Genomic DNA, 19,942 nt, shown 5'->3' on the forward strand with positions numbered 1-19,942 from the left:
ACTAATTGGATCTCCAGAGGTTAGTATGATAAGCAACATTATACAACGTGTATTTTTTTTGTTTTTAAGTAAAATTTTCACTACATACAATGTAGTTTCCACTCACTAGCTGTAATTTGTAACAGAGACTGGCTCTTACTTGACTGTTGAGTTTTCCACATTATGAGTAATAAAAGCTCGCAATTATGTTTTAATTTTTGTTTCAGAATATTAGAGCTTCAACAATAATGCTCACTGTTATTTCATTTCCTTATTTTCTTGATTAGTTGTTGTAATGCTGAAAGATGTCAGTGAGTGTTTCCTAAAGCCCAAGATGACCTCCTAATTCACTTATTATGTCTTCAAATATTCAGCTTACTGTCATAGAAGGGGAAAGAAACCACAAAACATTCAGTTTTGAGAAGCTGGAATCAGAGAATTTTGACTTGAACAATTACTAATACCAGTCTATTAACTGTCAAAATAGTTGGTGAGAAATTCAATAGCTGACAACTAATCGATTAATCTCTTAATAATTGCACCTTTACAACATATAAGCACCTGTAAACAGCTTCAGTATTTTTTATATTGTAAACACTCTGCCAACGGTATGTTGAAATTAACCCAATTACAGGAAGCGAAATACAACTGTGAGGCTTGATAAAACATTTGGTGCCAGTTCTCATCAACTTTAACCTTCTTCTTTTTTTTTTTTTTAACATTGACAGGAAGTTGTATTTTCCCCTTTTGTGCATCATTCACAGAAAGAGGAAGTTTTCTGTCACCAGCTGAGTGTGTTTCACATGCAGCGCCTCCAGGGCTCAGCGTGCACCGTGAGGACTAGACTAGTTTCTGCTATGGACGTCTACCAGGAGGCTGTGCATTATCTGGAGTCACAACATGTACCAGGTCAGTGGAAAATTAAATATTTACTCATTTCATTTTTTAAAAAATGCATCATAACCTCCACTTGAAATGTGCAACTAATAATTTATTGAAGAGGCATCACTTACAGATGCAAGAACACAGGACTAATGTTTACACTTTGGGACCATACTCACTCAAACATGCTAATTGTCTGTCTGTGTTGTAGTGGAAGCAGATACAGATGTCTTGGAAGAGGATGTTTTCCGGGAGGAGGCAGAGTCCTGTTTTCTTTCTCCTCTTACCACAGAGAGTATAGACTTCCCCGACACCCCCGTGAGTTCACATTTCATCATCATCACAAATATCGCTCAGTAGGCTGTGTATAAGTGGGCATTTAGTCTGCCAGTAGTATTATCATGATAGCTGTGAGAAAAGGAAACCAAGGTTAAATGAATGCATGTGAAGATGCACCATCAAACCTTTAAATACTAAAGTAACTCTTCAGGGTGCATCTTATATTCCATCCATCCATTATCTACACACCGCTTAATCCTCATAAGGGTCCGAGGGGTCTGGAGTTTAATCCTAGCTGACTTATACTACTGTTAAACAGTTTGGAGTCACTTAGAAATGTACTAATTTTTGAAAGAAAAGCAGTTTGTTTCAATGAAGATAACATTAAATGAATCAGAAATACAGTGTAGACGTTAATGTGGTAAATGACTATTCTAGCTGGAAATGGTTGATTTTTAATGGAATATCTCCATAGGGGTACAGAGGAACATTTCCAGCGACCATCACTCCTGTGTTCTAATGCTACATTGTGTTAGCTAATGGTGTTGGAAGGCTAATTGATGGTTAGAAAACCCCTTGTGCAGTTATGCTTTCGTGAAAAACATGAAATTGTCTGGTTGATCTCAAACTTTTGGGGTGTACAAGCACAAGAAGCAGTCAGCAAAGCCAAACGTTTAACTCACTTTCCTGCCGTGGCTCTGTGAGGCTGTATTTAGCTAAATGGTAACATCAGCATCTAAGTGTAACACGCCTACAACCACAAGCCTTGACTGATGTTTCATATTTGCTGTGTGCACTGGCAAGTTTGCATGCTGGTAATTGCTCATTAGAACAAAGCAGGGTATCACACAAATTCAAATGTTGATGACAACACAGAAGGAATAGCTCACCGCTGTGACTACAATTCTTCCTGCGATTACTACATCAGAAAGGACAATAAAGCAGCAAAATAAGGACATATTTTATGTTTAGTTTAATTCATTTATAGGGCATATTTAAAAACACCAAAAGTTGAAAAATTGCACCATAATAAAGCATGCAGTCAGAGTGTCAAGCTTTTCAAATAAGGGATCTGTAACTTTAAAGGTTCTACAGTCTGAGCACTTCTTGCTAGGCTGTTCCAGAGATTAGGAGCCAACACTGTGAACGATTCATCGCCTCTACTTTTGGGCATGAAGCTCAGGACACCCAGTAGAACTTGTTTTGTTTACCTTGAGAAAGACAATGTGTTATTCAAATATTATGTTTGGGGTCAGTTGGACTCCAGAGACAGACCAACTGTCACTGACTGTGATGTATTCTGACACTTTGTTGAATGATACAGATATCATGCAGCCCGGAGGAGATGTTAGAAAGAAGGCTTGTGGTCCTGAAAGGCATCCTGGACAGTGAGGAGGTTTATCTCAGGGAGCTGGATACCCTGCTGATGGTAACACACACAGAAACATGGGGAAAAAGGGATTTTTTTTACACAGAACAAGTGTACAGAACACTTGCTTTGCCGGTTGAATCACTTTGCAAAAATAGAAAGGCCCTGTTGATATTGCTAGTATTAGCCTTCTGTTTAACTTCCATTTGGTTATTCAAGTGTAACTACACTTGTACAAACCTGTTACTCAATTGTGACCTCCAATGACAGTTTTATTTTGAATAATCCTACTAAAGTTTATTCTCTTCTTTGTATGCTGTATCTGAAAATTAGCAGTAATTATACTACTGTTCAAAAGTTTGGGGTCACCTAAATATCTCCATGTTTTTGAAAGAAAAGCAGCTTGTTTCAATGAAGATAACATTAAATGAATCAGAAATACAGTCTAGACATTGTTAATGTGGTAAATGACTATTTTAGCTAGAAACAGCTGATTTTTAATGGAATATCTTCATAGGGGTACAGAGGAACATTTCCAGCAACCATCACTCCTGTGTTCTAATGCTACATTGTGTTAGCTAATGGTGTTGAAAGGCTAATTGATGATTAGAAAACCCTTGTGCAATTATGTTAGCACATGAATAAAAGTGTGAGTTTTCATGGAAAACATGAAATTGCCTGGGTGACCCCAAACTTTTGAACGGTACCGTACATGCATGTTTTTCTGCCTGCATTATACAACATTATGTCCAGCATTCACATTCAGTGTCTTCATTGTTCAGCTTCCGTTTTTAAAGTGGTTAATATTGTTCTGCATTGCAGATAAGGTTCCTCTTTTTCATAAAAGATTGTTACATCTCTTTTGTTTACAGTTATTATGAAGCTTGCAGCTGGATTAGCTTAGCTAAAGATAAAGGCTGTAAACAAGGAGACGCTGTTAGCTTGGCTCTAGTCAAAGATGACAGAATCTGCATATATATATAGTGCTAATCCCTCCATACAAACACATAGTTTTAGAGTTTGACTTTTTAGATGTAAACAACCATTACAGAACATGTTAACTAACTTTAGAGGTGCCAGTTACCTGAACTGAACCAAGCCAGCTTGTCTTTATGCCAAACTAAGCTAACAAAATGTTAGATGCAGCTTCACATTAATCCTACAGTTTTATTTTATATCAACCTTGCAAAAATAAAAACCTTTACAAATTTTAGGCAAACAGCTGTTGTTGACCTTTGTAAGCTAAAATTTGTGGCATATGGTGGACTTCTGGCTTTAATTTCATGCAAAACTTCATCCATTAGCTGGCACAAACTGAGCACTACTGTCATTCTTACCTTAGTGAATTTTCTTGACTGGCTACCAATAATGACATACAATCGCACATGGTCATACAAAATGCACGAGTGCCAAAACATTTGCAACAAATTTACTGCTCGAATGACATACAGAGGAGCCAAAACACACTACTTCTGCTTTTGATCAGGGTTATCATTTTGTTTTCAAGCGGTTTCATGCATGACCCGAGTGACACATTAAGCTGTTTACAGTGGCAATACATGATATTTAAAGCAGGAAATAAAGGTGTAAATACGAGTGCTGGGTTTTTTTTGGGGGTCATTTCTTCTTTTTCTCTGCAATTAATAGCAACAGCAATGCCTGTTTCCCCTTTTTGAGAAGTTGTAACTCATTTCACCAAAAACAAAACAAAAGCAATAAACGTGGATGGGAGAAATGAGATGAAAGGTGATGCATTGTCTGGGTTGTGGGTGAAGGCTGCTGTATTTTGTCTATGCTGCTGTCACTCAGCAGTGTGCACATATTATTGTGGAGCTGGGGTTTGAGCACATGAACCAGAGTTAAGAGGATGTTGAAATGTACAAGAGTGGTGAAGGAAATGTGAGCTGTGCACTTGATTTAGTAGATTCACACGTTCATGTCTCACTTCAGCGCGGCCTTTGCTGTTTTTATTTTCATCTTCTAGTCACCCGCATATTCTTGTCACCTACATCAGTTGACCTTTCGCTCTGCTTGTACGGTTCAGTTGTTTTGCTTTTCTGTTCCTCTCCAGCCCATGAAGGCTCTGAGGGCCTCAGCTGGGACCTCCCAGCCAGTTCTGTCCAGTCAGCAGGTCCAGACTGTTTTCTATCAGGTGCCTGAGCTCCGAGACGTGCACCAAAGCTTTTACTCGGACCTGAAGGCCCGTCTGAGCACTCACTGCCAGGCTGAGGTCAGCTCTGGACAGGAAACAGGAATGAGACACAAAGATTTTGAGCTAATGGTGGGGGACCTGTTTCTGAAAATGGTAAGTTTGCTGTATTTGTTTCGATCCTCTACCGTGTCGCAGTTTTAGAAATCTACCAAGAGAAGAAGAGACCAAACTTCCTCCTTTTTCGTGTTTCATACAGACATTTAAGAGTAACCCTGTTGATTCTGGCTGAGGAAAGCTCAAAACACATTTATGTGCCTTTAATCCATTAAAATCCAACATTTCATGTTTATTTTCAATTATGTAGACTTAAAGTTGCACAAGTTAGTCTTTAATTGATCTAATCTTCTTTCTGAATGATACTTTTATGTGGAAATATTGCCAAATTCATAGCCTAGCTGTTATTATTTATTGTTACATGCAAGAATAAGATCAGTCGTGGCTGCACAGTGGCTTGGTGGTTAGCACTGTCGCCTTGCAGCTAGAAGATCCCTAGTCTGCGCCCCAGCCTGGGATCTTTCTATATGGAGTTTGCATGTTCTCCCTGTGCATGCATGGGTTTTCTCTGGGTTCTCCAGCTTCCTCCCACAGTCCAAAAACATGCTGAGGTTAATTGGTAACTCTAAATTGTCCATAGGTGTGAACGTGAGTGTGATTGTTTGTCTCTATGTGTAGTCCTGTGATAGACTGGTGACCTGTCCAGGTGTCCCCTGCCTTCACACTAAGTCAGCTGGGATAGACTCCAGCCCCTCAGCAACCCTAATGAGGATTAAGTAGTGTACAGATGATGGATGGATGGAAAATCAGCAGTCTAATGGCCACAGCAACAGCTTGAAATATCTCTGAAGTGACTGCTGGTTAACATGTGGTCTAATCGGCTGTCACAGTCACAGTTTCATACTCGTTCCATTCTCTGACAGCAGACACAGATAAATATGCAAATGAGAACAGCTTTAGTGGTAATTTGACTGCATTAAAAACCGCACAGGGAGCTGGAGAGAAGCAACCAGATGTAAACATTGGCCAAGCTCAGGAAGCACTGAAGCACATCGGTGGGACATGAAAACACAGCAGCAGATGTATTGCAGTAGTGAGCATCTTCACATTTTCACAGCTTTTATTTTACACTTCCAAAATGTTAAGACATACAAAACACTAAAGAAATTCATTTTCACCATCTGAGACATCTAAAATGTTTTGATGAGTCTTGGAAGCAGCTCTATGAGGTAGTTTTACCAGCATCAGAGCATCTCCCATCTACAAAAGTGAAGTAAAGTTTTAATAATGTACAATTTAAATGGCAGTTTTGATAAAAATATGTTACACTTTTTTTTTTTTTTTTTTTTTTACAACACACATCAGATTATTGTAGAAAGAGAGTTACAACTTCACAATATTTACTCTGTTTGAATGTTTCACTCTGTATACGCCAAGTCTGGAATGTGCTTCACCCACTCTATTGCTTTGTAGGTGAACCAGATCGGTCTGTACGGCGGTTTTATTGAAAACTATGAAAAGGCCGTTGAAGTTGTTAGGAAGTGCACACACTCTGATCCTCGCTTCCGAACTCTGGCCCAGGTACTACTAATTCATTACGCATTTCCAGACCAGAATGAATGCATTACCCTTCTTACAAGCTGCATCAGGTGCCACTTTATCCATTGCTTTTCCAGAGCATGATGTCCAACAACGGCGCAGACAAAGCTCGGACTCAATACACATTTGAAGGTACGCATTCTAAATGTATGCTTTTACTGAATGTATTTTTATATGTCAGCATCTAATAGCTGTCTTTGTCTTCACAGCTCTACTGTATAAGCCTTTGGACAGAGTAACCAGGACCACGTTAGTGCTGCGTGTGAGAAAACTTTCTCTATCATTTAATTCAATTCAAGCTTCACTTCTATAGCTGCAACTGTCTTTCTGTGCTTTTTGCTTTTTCTTTTGCATCTTTCATCAATAATTTGTTGAATAGTGTCTCATGAAGTGCAGCTTGAACGACAAACAGTGATCTTTACCTCATTTGGTTTCATTTTTCGTTCTCTGACTCGGCAACCCCTCTGTGATCTTGTAGGACCTACTGAAGACGACACCGGTGGAGCACAGAGATTACGTACTCTTACAAGAAGCTCTGAGATTGTCTCGCAGCTTCCTGTCTGGTGTCAATGAGAGTTCACAGTGCAGACGGGAGGTCACGCTCAGTCACGGCATGGTGAGTCTTGTGTTGTTCAAAATCTGCCCAAATGCACATGGAGAAATGTTCACTTGCATATACAGCTATCCTCACAGACCCCACCCTCCTAGAATATAGGAATCAATATCCCTCTCAGAATTCAATATGTCTGTGTGTGTTCTCTCAGAGGCGTCAGCTGATGCGTGACGGCTTTGTAGTGGATATGAGTGATGGGGAACGCAGCCTGCGTCACCTCTTCCTTTACACTGATCTACTTCTGTGCACCAGATTCAAACATGCAAGCAGAGGGTGAGCAAAAGAGACAACACGAGAGTTTGTGGGAAATGTGGTCAACATTTGCAGAAACTAGCAGCAACAACTCTGTATGTACAGCATGCAGATGCTTTGTTTTCAACTCTGAAACATGTCAGTCTTTAAAACTGTGTGTTTAAATGTCTGAAGTTTCAATGACATGAACCTTATATTGCACTAAAATATCTTTGCATAAACATGTATGTGCATGCTTGTTTGTGCTTCTTCCAGGAAGCAGGATCAGTACAGGTTTTGCTGGTATCTGCCTCTTGCTGGTCTCAGACTTCACTGGGTTGCAGACCAGGAGCGACCATCTGACACAAACATCCGCTTACACTCCATAAGAACCAAAATGTACCTCCTACACCAGCAGCTACGACAACATGCGGTGTGTTTTAAAGAGACGCAGAAGAGTATGATCAGGTCTTTTTTTTTTAACAGATGAGTGAAATATGAATACATTTGTTTGTATAAAGAAAGGTTCCAGGGGCTTGGCTATGGCGGCTCGTAGCAGGAAGAAACTGGAACAGATGGAGTTGATGCAGCTCACACTCTCTCCTGTTTACAGACTGGAGCTGCACAGCCTCAGTGGCAAAGTATGCAAACACACACTCACGTGCATCCTAATACTGTCAGTGCAGTTGCAATCTTGGGTAATAATTCTAAAATGATCTGTTTGTCTCACTGTAGAGTCACACTCTCCTCTTCTCCTCCCTGTATGAATTAGAAGAATGGAGAGAAGCCATCCACAAACTGACCACAGACAGTGAGTTCCTAGTGTTAGGCCACTCTGGAGGCCATAACTGCAACATTATGGCAGGAATCTTTGGTATTCTTTTATGTATGCTTTTAAAAACAGATCTTTAAAGTAACTTTTACATAGTTCAGGCTATGTACAGCACATGTACGCAGGTATCCTGTGGTTTCTGGCACTAGGGCGTTGATAGCAGATCCTTTAGGTCCTTTAGGTTTCAGGGTGGGGCCTCAGTGCATTGAACTTGTTCCACTGCATCTCGAAGGTGCTCAATCAGCTTATTATCAAGGGAGTTTGGATGTTTGGTCAATAACTTTGTTGCGGTTTTCAAACTGTTCCTGAGCAGGTTTTGTGGTGTGGCGGGGTGTGAGGTCCTACTGGGGTTGGCTGCAGGCACTGGGGAATGCTGCTGCTGTTGGGGTGTGCTCTGTCCAAAGGTTTCCAAGCAGAACATAGAATTATGACAAGATCATCAATGACATTCACTCAGCAGCACTCCATCACTCTCCTTCTTGGTCAAATAGCCCTTACACAGCCTGGAGGTGTGTTTGGGGTCATTGTACTGTTGAAATTTGAGATTGAGTTGAGATTTTAGACACTGGTCTAATGTCCATTCCTTGTATTTCTTGGCCCAAACAAATCTCTTCTGCTTGTTGCTTTTCCTTAGTAGTGGTTTCTTAGCAGTTATTTGACCATAAAACCCTGATTGGTTCAGTCTCCTGTGAACAGTTGATGTAGAGATGTGTCTGCTACTAGAACTCTGTGTGGCATTTATCTGGGCTCTAATCTGAGGTGCTGTTAACTTGTCATTTCTGAGGCTGGTGACTCAGATGAACTTATCCTCAGCAGAAGGTGATTCTTGGCAGTAATCAAAGCAAAGGATGGCTACTTTGAGGAATCTAAAATCTAAAACATATTTAGAGTTATTTCACAATTGTTTGTTTGCTACATAATTCCATATATCTTGATTCATAGTTTTGATGTCTTCAGTATGTATCTACAATGTAGAAAGTAGTAAAAATAAAGAAAAGCATTGAATGAGAAGGTGTGTCCCCACTTTTGACTGGTAGTGTGTGTCATTAACATGTTTATTTAGCTTCTCCATATTTTCATTAGCACCTATTATAAGAAATCTCTCAATTAAAGTATAAAGGATAATGTGGCACAAATTGTCTTGCAGCAGAGTATTACAGTGATGACACTCTTTAGTTCAAGAAAATATGATCATTTAAATGTACATATCTCACTTCGATGCAAATTTTCTTTCATGTCAATACTGTTAACACTAAGGGAGAGAAATATTAAGATACCGAGATATTTACACCACACTTGTGTGACAGTTGGGTGGCATGTTCTGTAGGTGTGAGAACATCGCTGTGACAAGGTCAACGGTCTGCATAAGTGAGAAGTAAACATACATTGTTTTGTTGTTGAACGGGCTTGTCTGTTATGTTCAAGGAAATTTTGCCCCTCAATCAATATACTTTAAGGTAACCTAAGGTCATGTTGCTTCAGTCCCACATGCAAAAAATAGGGTAATAACAACTTAATACACTCTGGGGAAATGATTAACTCAGACAATCTGCACAGAGGCAGATGTCTTGTCTGGGGGTGGGAAGCAGCTACTGTGGAAGATCTGATTACATCTCACTCAATTCCACTGAGAATAACTGTACACAGTAGGCTAAGATTAGCCTCAACATTGGATATTTTTGTTGCATGTGCATGCCAACATCTGATGCAAGATTTGCTAACATGTTTCCATCCACTTGACTTGTTTTGCATGAAAAGTGCCATGTAAAAGAGTCTGGCTGACTGACTACTGGAAAAAGTAACAATAGAAAATGTTTCAGTGATATTTAAGCAGCTGTGAGGTAATGCTAATGGAAGTGAGGATTTCTAGTTAAAGATTATTGCCTTAGTGTGGATGTGCAGACTGTTTAATTTGGGGGATTTTTTAGAAGCCTTGAGATGTTAAAGTATTTATTATATTATTAAGAAAGCATACTTTTGTATAACTTAGCGTTTTTTGTTAAACATATAGCCATTATCTTTAACAACTGCATGTTTTTTTCCACCAGTTTTGAAGTCATGTGTCTTTTCTGCCCATGTCTGTTAGCTGACTCGTGTCAATATTTGCCATGTGCTGTTTTCCAGACATAGAAACCGTCCCTCCAGACCTGCTCACTCTCACCAGTGCATGTGCAAAACTGAGAATGACCCAACAGCCGCCACTACAAACCACTAATGCTGGTACAGTCAGCGTGTCCGTCTGTCTGTCCTCTCTTTCTCACCACAGAATCACTTCCTGTGTCTGAAATTCAGTACGCTGACTGTGTGACGCTTTAGCATAGATCTTTTCACATTGTCCACAATCATGCTCAACATGTTTTTTTCTTCATTTCTATTCTGTCCTACTGTTATTCTTTTGTTCAGTCTTATTAAATAAAGTGAGATTTTTGTCTCCATCTGTCACCAGGAGAGAACGAGGAGTCGTTATGTGGGACTTTGAGTGTGTCGATTCATTGCGCTTTTGGTTTACATCAACCAACTTGTATGTTTTATTATTATTATAATTATTATATTATTATTATTTAACTTGAAAATCACAATGATTACAAAAAAGGTTGTGTTGCTCATATCCTCTTTCTGAATGATGGCCTAAACCTCTGAGTTCATTTATGGTTTTATGTTTTTCTCTCTCAGGTGTGTATGTGTGTGTGGAAGTAGACGGCTACGAGTTTTACGATAAACAGGCCCAGACACACTCTTCGGTCCACAGCCTCAACCCTCACTGGGACCAGGTTTGATTCAAGCTCTTTAAATTAAATTCATTATTTATTATTGTCTCTATGCAAGGAAAACATCCTCAGATTTAATAATTGCCATCAAAAGCACCGCATGTGAGGGAATGTCTTATGACATTGCAGATTTGGTAACTATTTCGAGTAGTTAATGACATCTGCATGTCTAGACAGCATCTGACATGATGGTGGTTTTCACTACAACTCAGAGGATTAAGAAAGTCTACTCTGTTGTCTGACCATGCCATGCTGCAAATGTCATCAGTGGCAGTGAAATCTAGACTAATTCCAAGTGGCAGCAAAAGACTTAGAAGAAGACATGAACTCCCTTGTTGCAGCTTGAGGAAACTGAAATCTGTCGTCTTCCTTACTTCAAACAGGAGCTGTCTTTCCAGGTAGATGGTGCACAGAACATGAGTGTGCTATGTGTGAGTCAGTCGGATGGACAGAACGATACAGTCCTGGGAAAAACTACTGTAAAGGTACAAAGACACTGAAGAACTTTACCATCAACTGTATTATTATCCTGGCTTTTATGTTAACAAAGGGTTAAGTGAGTCACTATAATGTGAAAGCGCTTCACATTTGCAAGGTTGCTTTTTTTTGTACTTGCTGTCAAGTTCAATTCAATTTTTTTAAAAAATACAGTGCCAATAAACAAGATACACTCACCGGCCACTTTATCAGATACACTGCCTTAATTTTTCATGGCATACCTTCAAAAAGGTGTTGGAAACATTCCTCAGAGATTTTGATCCATATTGATATGATGGCATCACACAGTTGCTGCAGGTTTGTAGGCTGCACATCCATGATGCCAATCTCCCGTTCCACCACATCCCAAAGGTTCTATCGGATTGAGATCTGGTGACTGTGGAGGCCGTTGGAGTACAGTGAACTCACTGTCATGTTCAAGAAACCATTTTGAGATGATCTGAGCTTTGTGTCATGGTGCATTATCCTGCTGGAAGTAGCCATCAGAAGATGGTCCACTGTGGTCATAAAGGGATGGGCATGGTTATAAACAATACTCAGGTAGGCTGTGAATTTAAACGATGCTCAGTTGGTACTAAGAGGCCCAGAGTGTGCCAAGAAAATATCGCCCACACCATTACATCACCATCATCCTGAAGCGTTGATCAAGACAGGATGGATCCATGCTTTCATGGTGTTTATGCCAAATTCTGACCATCTGAATGTTGCAGTTGAAATGGAGACTCATCAGACCAGGCAGCGTTTTTCCAGTCTTCTTGGTGAACCTGTGTGAATTATAACCTCAGTTTCCTGTTCTTAGCTGACAGGAGTGGCACCCGCTGTGGTCTTCTGCTGCTGTAGAACATCTTCTACAAAGCTGAACAAGTCATGTGTTCAGAGATGGCATTCTGCATTTCTTGGTTGTATCCAGTGGTTATTTGTGTTACTGTTCCCTTTCTATCATCTCCAACCAGTCTGTCCATTCGCCTCTGACCTCTCAGACCAACAAAGCATTTTGGTCCACACAACTGCCACTCATTGGATGTTTTCTCTTTTTCAGACCATTCTCTGTAATCCCAGTAGGTCAGCAGTTTGTGAAATACCAGCCCGTCAAAACCCCATTCTGATGCTCGGTTTGACCTCCAGCAAGTTATTTTGACCACGTCTACACGCCTAAATGCATTGAGTTGCAGCCATGTGATTGGCTGATTAGCTATTTGTGCTAACAAGCAATTGAACAGGTGTTCCTAATAAAGTGGCCGGTGAGTGTATGTCATCTCGTTGCACTTCAGACAGTAAGGTAAAAACCTTATGAATGTTAAGCAGAGAACAGGGAACTCAGAAATCCAAAGTTGCCCTTGGATTCCCTATGAGCAAGCTGTTAGCAACAGTGGGAGTGAACAAAGAAACCTCTTTAACATGGAGGAAAAAACAGTTGATGTCCATATTTTATGTGTTTATCAGCTGGAGTCAAAAACCCTAAATAAGCGATGGAGAAGACAGACTCTACAGCTGGGCCATGTGGAGGTGACTCTCTCCCTGAAATACTGTCCCCACCCACTGGAACCTCCCAGCTCCACGGCTCAACAACCGCCTGTCTTCTGTGTTTCCATTCAAAGTGTGGCGCAGTAAGTCCAAGCCTGGCACTACAGCTGATGTTGTCTGGGTTGTCCGATAGGAAGTGTAACTGAAACTGAAAGCTGCAGTTCAGCTCAGGGTTTTATTTCCCTTGTGTGCTATTTTGTGGCGCTAGTTTCCAGAAGAGAAGTGGTTTAATTTATGGGAGTGAGTGGGCTGAAGAGAAGCAGAAGTGTGGCAAGAGTGGAGTTTTAAACAACCCATGAATCAAACATCTAAAATAACTCTGCAAGAACTGCATAATACTACTTTTCAAATATTTGAATCTTCTGTCAGACAGCAGGGAGTGCTTGTTCCTCATGTGGTGCGATGCTGTGTGGAGGAGGTGGAGAGGAGAGGCTTGGATGAGGTGGGAATCTACAGGGTTTCGGGAACCACCAGCGATATCAGCATGCTCAAGTCTGCGTTCAACAGCAGTAAGAAAACACATGTTGAAATGTACTGTAATGGATACAGGCCAGAAACAATTCACACAGATCTACAATTGCTGTCATTCAAACAAAACTGTTCCTATTACAAATGCAAGAATCTGTCAGCTGCTGGTCTCCATACTCCTTGGATCTCAGACTTATCCATCATTGATATTATAAAGGAAGAGTATGCCAAAGAAGCTAGAGAATTGCCGATCATATTTATTACCTGTCTGTTCTCTCAGATCTGCGTGAGGCGGTCAGCAGGCTCAGAAGTGCCGAAGTGAACGCTGTTTCTGGTGTTCTCAAGCTCTACTTCAGAGAGCTGCCTGAACCTCTCATACCCACTGAGCTGTTTCAGAGTCTGGCAAGAGCTCTGGGTAAGATGCACACAGGAAACCCAATACATGCTTCACTGCAACCTAAATGGGGCTACCTAAGTGTTTATGTTGAAATGTTTGAAACAGTTATTGCAGCCGGTTGCCTCTTTTGGCCTCCTCTCAGTGGAGATGTCAAAGTTTCTTTACACACTTAAAGGCTATTTACAGAGAAGCTATCAAATTTTAACAATTTCCTTTTTTCTTCCACATCCTACACACAGATGGAAAATGTGTTTTTGGTAATGACACAGTTCCTGAAATCATTTCAATTCCGTATCATTTTAAACAGTGCCTTCATATTTTTGAGGTATAATTTAACGTCTAGCATAAAATCCAACAACGTACACTACTGTTCAAAAGTTTGGGGTCACCTACACTATTTCATGTTTTCCATGAAAACTCACACTTTTATTCATGTGCTAACATAATTGCACAAGGGTTTTCTAATCATCAATTAGCCTTTCAACACCATTAGCTAACACAATGTAGCATTAGAACACAGGAGTGATGGTTGCTGGAAATGTTCCTCTGTACCCCTATGGAGATAGTCCATTAAAAATCAGCCATTTCCAGCTAGAATAGTCATTTACCACATTAACAATGTCTAGACTAGACTTTTGATTCAATTAATGTTATCTTCTACTTTTCTTTCAAAAATAAGGACATTTCTAAGTGACCCCAAATTTTTTGAACACTAGTGTAGATATCAGGATGTCACCTTTAAGTAATATTGACTTTTTATCCATATTACCTCAAACACTGAAGTTGAAAGGTCATTGTTGACTGGGGAAACAGCTGATGAGAAAACAAATCTCACCACCAGGCCTGTTTAGTAGCTTATACAGAGTTTTCAGCCATATGGCATCTTCATCTTCTATCCATGTTTTCCTGGCTGGTCCTGAATTCACTTTTAACCCCAACATCTGATATTTTGGCAAAGAAAAGGCCAGATCTTATTTCCTTTTGTACCTCATGGAGAGAATCAGTTTTGGGATAAATAAGTCACATTAGCCTTTTTAAATGCGGAACACCTATTAAATCCCTGAAAGGTTCACTTTCATGAACAAGGCCTTTGTTAAGTATTGGTCTCTGAGACAAACTGTACAAACTCGGCCTCTGACTCTTAAAGTTAACTAGATGTGGCCTGCTTTGCCTGCAGACATCCAGGACTTGAACTCACGGCTGGTGTCCATGTTGTCCCTGCTGCAGTCCTGTCCTGACGCCAACCGCCACACCTTCCTCTACCTCTTGCATCATCTCCAACGGTCTGAACCAGACAGCATTAACCACAAATGCTCAGTCCTGCAATCACCAAGTTGCACTAAAAGCCTCAAGCTTCCATTTTACAAGCAGATTGAACTTGTTTACATTAAATGGCAAGAAGTATAATTCCATAAACCATACAGTAAAGTCACATTTCACCACATTAACAAAAACAAAATGGAAATTCACTGATGACTGATTCAACACAGACCTACTTGTGACACAGCTTCTGAAATCATTGATTTTTGTTGTTCATGATCAGAATCTGTGGGGCTGATTTTAGTTCCCTGCACCTCATGTTTGTTTTTGATCCTTTTTTTGTCCAGAGTGTCAGAGAGGCAAGATGTTAACAAGATGTCTCTACTTAACCTGGCTACAGTATTCGGCCCCAGCCTTGTGCGCCCTCCTGTGGCTGGACTGGGACACAACGGCCCCACTGTGGATATCTCTCAGGAGGTTGTGATACAGGTGAACATACAGAAGGGGAGGAAAAATTAGTCAGTAGTAGATGGCTTAAAATCTATGACATGACATGCACTTTTCAGTGTGAGACATTTAAATCTTATCTCAATTTGACGTCAGTTAAAATACAATTAACCCCCGATTGTACAATATCTTTAAAATAAACAGTTTTTGAGTATTTGAATAGTTTTCAGGTATTCCATTGTGAATGTTTATCCACCACAAGCAGGTATTGTCCAGTATTTTTAGATGTGGTGTGAAGGATAATGGACATTTTATAAACTTCTGCTACTTCCTGTGTGGACGTGTTGTGTCTCCCTGCGTGTTTGTGTTCAGGTCCAAGTGGTTTACTGTTACCTGCAGTGCAACAACCTCCCCGAAGCCCAGATCTCTCTGCCACATGACACAGATGCTGAAGATGAGACCACCCACATGTGAGACCACCATCTGTGCTGCGGCTGGCAGGAAATTCAAATAGAGTGTAGGACCATGTGAGGGAGGACTGTAAGACAATAAAGGTATTTATTGATGATAAAATATGGACTTTTTTGTCTATTTTTGTCACCTTTTGCTAATATTTATAACCACAGCTGTTACATTTTACTCATTTTTTTAAACATTCTGAACTGCATGTAGACAGATTACATGTCTTTTTGCATATGAGTTTTGTTTTAATGTGGCTGTCAGACAAGAGAAACACAACACACACCTTTGATATAGTCCATAACTCTGAAATGTCTGCAATTTAATACTGAGCAGAGCTGAAATGTGAAAATCACAGCTTAACATGCTAAATGTGTGAAATACAGTAGCCTCTCTGGACTTTTCAATTATATTATAAATCAAAACTTGGACTTTTCTTCCATGTCAGCTTGAAAATTATGGTTGTTCATGATCTGCGAGCAGCATTAGTGTTTAGTCACCATACAAAGTCATTTTGTTTTTATTATACGTACCCAGGACTCCCCAGAAAAGCAGTGTTTATATACTGAGGATAATCAGTGTAATGAGATTATCCTGGTGAAATGAAGTTAATTAACCCTCGTGTTGTCCTGCGGGTCAAAATTGACCCGTTTTAAAGTTTGAAAATGTGGGGAAATAAATATTTTCACAGTGAGACTTCTGATGTCCACATTTTCAACATTTTTGGGAAATCTTTAAATATTTTTTGGTGGAAAAAAAGAAATGTTAAAAATGTTTCTTAAGAACATTCACATAAAAATCAACCAAAATCCAGCGAATTTTTATGTGAATGTTCTTCAGAAAATATTAGAAGTTTTACTGATATACATGTAATCATTTTAGATATTTTTAGGATTTTTTTGGAAGATTTTTACTCTTTTTTTGAAAATATTTACAAGAATTTTCTTACCAAATTTGGGGGATTTTTTTTTTAAATAAAGCTTTTAAGGGAAACTTCTAAGGAACTATCAGCATTTTCTTCCTGAAGGTTTTGCAAATTCTCAGAAATTTGGGGCATTTCTTTGCTGAATTTTTGGATTTTTTTCAGACAAGGAAACAATATTTTTTGGTGCCTGTAAATGAGGACAACAGGAGGGTTAAGTCAAACCCCAGTAACAAATGAATAAAACTAAATTAGTTTTATTTCCTTATGTAGAAAAGAACTGGTCAAACATTACACTATACTAGTAATATCCTTGTTGTTTCATGCTGATGAACTGGGTGGCACGGTGAGTAATGTGAAGATGAAATGCGGTTCGGGAAAAATCAGGGGCGCACATGTTGTAAAAAGGTCGAGGGTCACTTCGTCGAGCCTGAAATCCAATCGGTCATGGTTCAAGTCCAACTAGACGGAGTTCACCGCAAAGTGTACGCTTCGTAAAAGTCATGCACACATACATTCACAGCACGTTGGAAGTTGACACACACACATGCGGCCCATGTTCGACCCATCCACACCACAGATGGGAGTCTCTTTTCAGCCACACCACCTGGGCAGGCCGGGCTAGTGTTACGTCCAACCTTTTACCCCAGAACCCCCCCTCCAGTCTTTTGATCGCTAATCCTGGACCCCAAGTCTAGCTCTCGGTGTACTAATAGACTGCAGAGTGTGCGCCGGACGCCATAACAACATCCAGAGCAAGTCCCCCGCAAAATAAGAAGAAACGAATAACAGGATCAGCCTGTTGCCCCCTGTGCCATAAATCACCTTTCCCCTCTAACACAGTGGCTGCCAAAATAAGGTTCCGCTTGACGACTACAAAGACAAAACGAGGTTCCCATTGCAGACTACAAAGAGAAGGGAGGTGAGGACGGCCTGAGACACCCCAGACGTTTGTGGCCGAACACAAGACCAGACGACTGTTCGACACCTGGGGCTGATGGGAAGAATTTAAAGGAAGAAGTCAAGTCATGGCCATGTGCAAGTTCTGGCTGTCCTGGGTAAAAACATACAGTGACGAATTTATACAGAAATTCTTTTATCCGGGTCATTTGCATAAGCCTGTTTTGACAAAAGAAATGGAATAAGACATCTTTCATTTTAAAAAAAATATATTTTATTTATCATCGCAGTGTCATATCTAGTCTGTCAAACATGTCTGTAAAAAGGTATTTTTTGTGTGGAGAGAAATATCCAACCTAGTACCATTTAATGATTGTAGAATTGCACATACTTATGATCTATCGGCACTAACGTTTAAAAATGCCTGGAGGCTTAAAAATCACTGGACTGACAAGCAAACTTTAAGCCAACAAGAAAGAGGCAGAGGTCAAAGAATAGTTACTCCTCCAAGGAGTTATGGTGATGATCGGTGTTGGTTTGTCTGTCTGTCTGTCTGTTCGCAACATTATTCAAAAACAGACTAACGTATTTAGATGAAATTTTCAGGGAAGGTCAGAAATGACACAAGGACCAAGTGACTAGATTTTGGCAGTGATGCGGTTTAAAGTCTGGATCCACGGATTTGTTAAAAATTTCTGTATCATTGTGACATAGCAGCACGGCATCACTGTAGCTATGACAACAAGTGAACACTACGTCAACTACCTACTGATGATCACAATCATGTGATCCTACTAGAAACAGACGGTTGCTGACCACAAATTTTTTAAAGATTTCATCTGTCGGAAATCACACAATGACTGAGCAGGGCTGGCAGAGTACTGCGCTCTCTGAGGGCTTTTCTTGTTTTTTTTTTGTGATGCTTCCAAATGTGCATGATCTGTGGGATTTTGAGATTTTTTTCACAGCAATAATAAGCCAGTGTTTTTCCTTTGGATGCAAGCTTTCGAACATTATAAAGTTAAGAAAAACTGCTGGTCAAATGAAGTGATGTCAGGATGACATCATATTTCCCTCTTTACTGTCAAGAAAATGGAGAGAAATGGCAAAAATGTGCCAAAATAGAAAAAAAAATGAAAAAAAATCAATTAAAAACGTCTGGTAGTAAAAGTCAGGCCATAGGAAGACTCCTGAGGCTCTTAATTGGCTTTAAATTTGGTGATCATGATCACCTGAATGATGAGTGTGTTTGAATCTCCCTGTTGCTTCCTTTTCTGGTGTCTTTCTTTGTTTTGGATTCTCTTTGTCTGACACAACAAAAATCAATGATAGAATCTTGTTGAGAATTTTATAATTTTTTAATTTTAAACTTTATTTTCCAAAACATCAGCGATTCACCTCCATGTTTCACAGTAGGGATTGTGTACTTCTCATTATAGGCCTTGTTTACTCCTCTCCAAATGTAGCGTTTATGGTTGTGGCCACAAAGTTCAATTTTGGTCTCATCACTCCAAATGACTTTGTTCCAGAAGTTTTGAGGCTTGTCTCTGTGCTGTTTGGCATATTGTAAGCGGGATGCTTTGTGGCATTTGCGTAGTAACGGCTTTCTTCTGGCGACTCGACCATGGAGCCCATTTTTGTTCAAGTGCCTCCTTATTGTGCATCTTGAAACAGCTACACCAGTTTTTTTTAGAGACTCCTGTACTTCAGCTGAAGTTATTTGTGGGTTTTTCTTTGCATCTCGAGCAATTTTTCTGACAGCTGTGGCTGAAATTTTTGTTGGTCTACCTGACCATGGTTTGGTTTCAACAGAACCCCTCAGTTTCCACTTCTTAACTAATGTTTGAACACTGCTGATAGGCATTTTCAGATCCTTGGATATCTTTTTATATCCCTTTCCTGTTTTATACAGTTCAATTACCTTTTCCTGCAGATCCTTTGACAGTTCTTTTGCTTTCCCTATGATTTAGAAGCCAGAAAGGTCAGTGCAGCACTGGATGAAAGATGAAGGGCCTGTCAAGAGCCCAGAAACTCACTGACCTTTTATATACACACACCGATTACAAGCAAATAGATCACAGGTGAGGGTGGTTACTTTTAGTAGCCATTCAAACCCGTTTGTGTCAACTTGTGTGCCTGTTATCAGGCCAAACCTCCAGGGTATGTAAACTTTTGATCAGGGCCATTTGGGTACTTTCTATTGTCATTATAATTTAAAAAGAATAAACACAGTTGTTTGATAATAAAAAACTATAGCACAACACTAAGCATGAGTGAAAGAAAGGTTTTTGTGTTATCATTCATATTCT

General features: G+C 39.9%; 1 protein-coding gene across 1 annotated transcript; it reads left to right on the forward strand.

The window, feature by feature from the left end:
• The first annotated feature begins 758 nt into the window (after nucleotides 1-758).
• si:dkey-33c9.6 (active breakpoint cluster region-related protein) lies at nucleotides 759-15,925 on the forward strand. The gene is made up of 22 exons (XM_023283097.3): nucleotides 759-888; nucleotides 1,073-1,179; nucleotides 2,465-2,569; nucleotides 4,581-4,814; nucleotides 6,189-6,296; nucleotides 6,392-6,446; nucleotides 6,524-6,576; nucleotides 6,793-6,930; nucleotides 7,079-7,200; nucleotides 7,435-7,591; nucleotides 7,680-7,799; nucleotides 7,894-7,969; nucleotides 10,115-10,210; nucleotides 10,437-10,511; nucleotides 10,664-10,761; nucleotides 11,142-11,243; nucleotides 12,700-12,863; nucleotides 13,150-13,289; nucleotides 13,529-13,663; nucleotides 14,823-14,928; nucleotides 15,253-15,394; nucleotides 15,725-15,925. The coding sequence occupies exons 1-22, from the start codon at nucleotides 783-785 to the stop codon at nucleotides 15,824-15,826; spliced, it is 2,541 nt and encodes an 846-aa protein (XP_023138865.3). The 5' UTR covers nucleotides 759-782; the 3' UTR covers nucleotides 15,827-15,925.
• The last annotated feature ends 4,017 nt before the right edge of the window (nucleotides 15,926-19,942 follow it).

This window comes from Amphiprion ocellaris, chromosome 23 (genome assembly GCF_022539595.1).
Source record: "Amphiprion ocellaris isolate individual 3 ecotype Okinawa chromosome 23, ASM2253959v1, whole genome shotgun sequence".
Taxonomy (NCBI): domain Eukaryota; kingdom Metazoa; phylum Chordata; class Actinopteri; family Pomacentridae; genus Amphiprion; species Amphiprion ocellaris.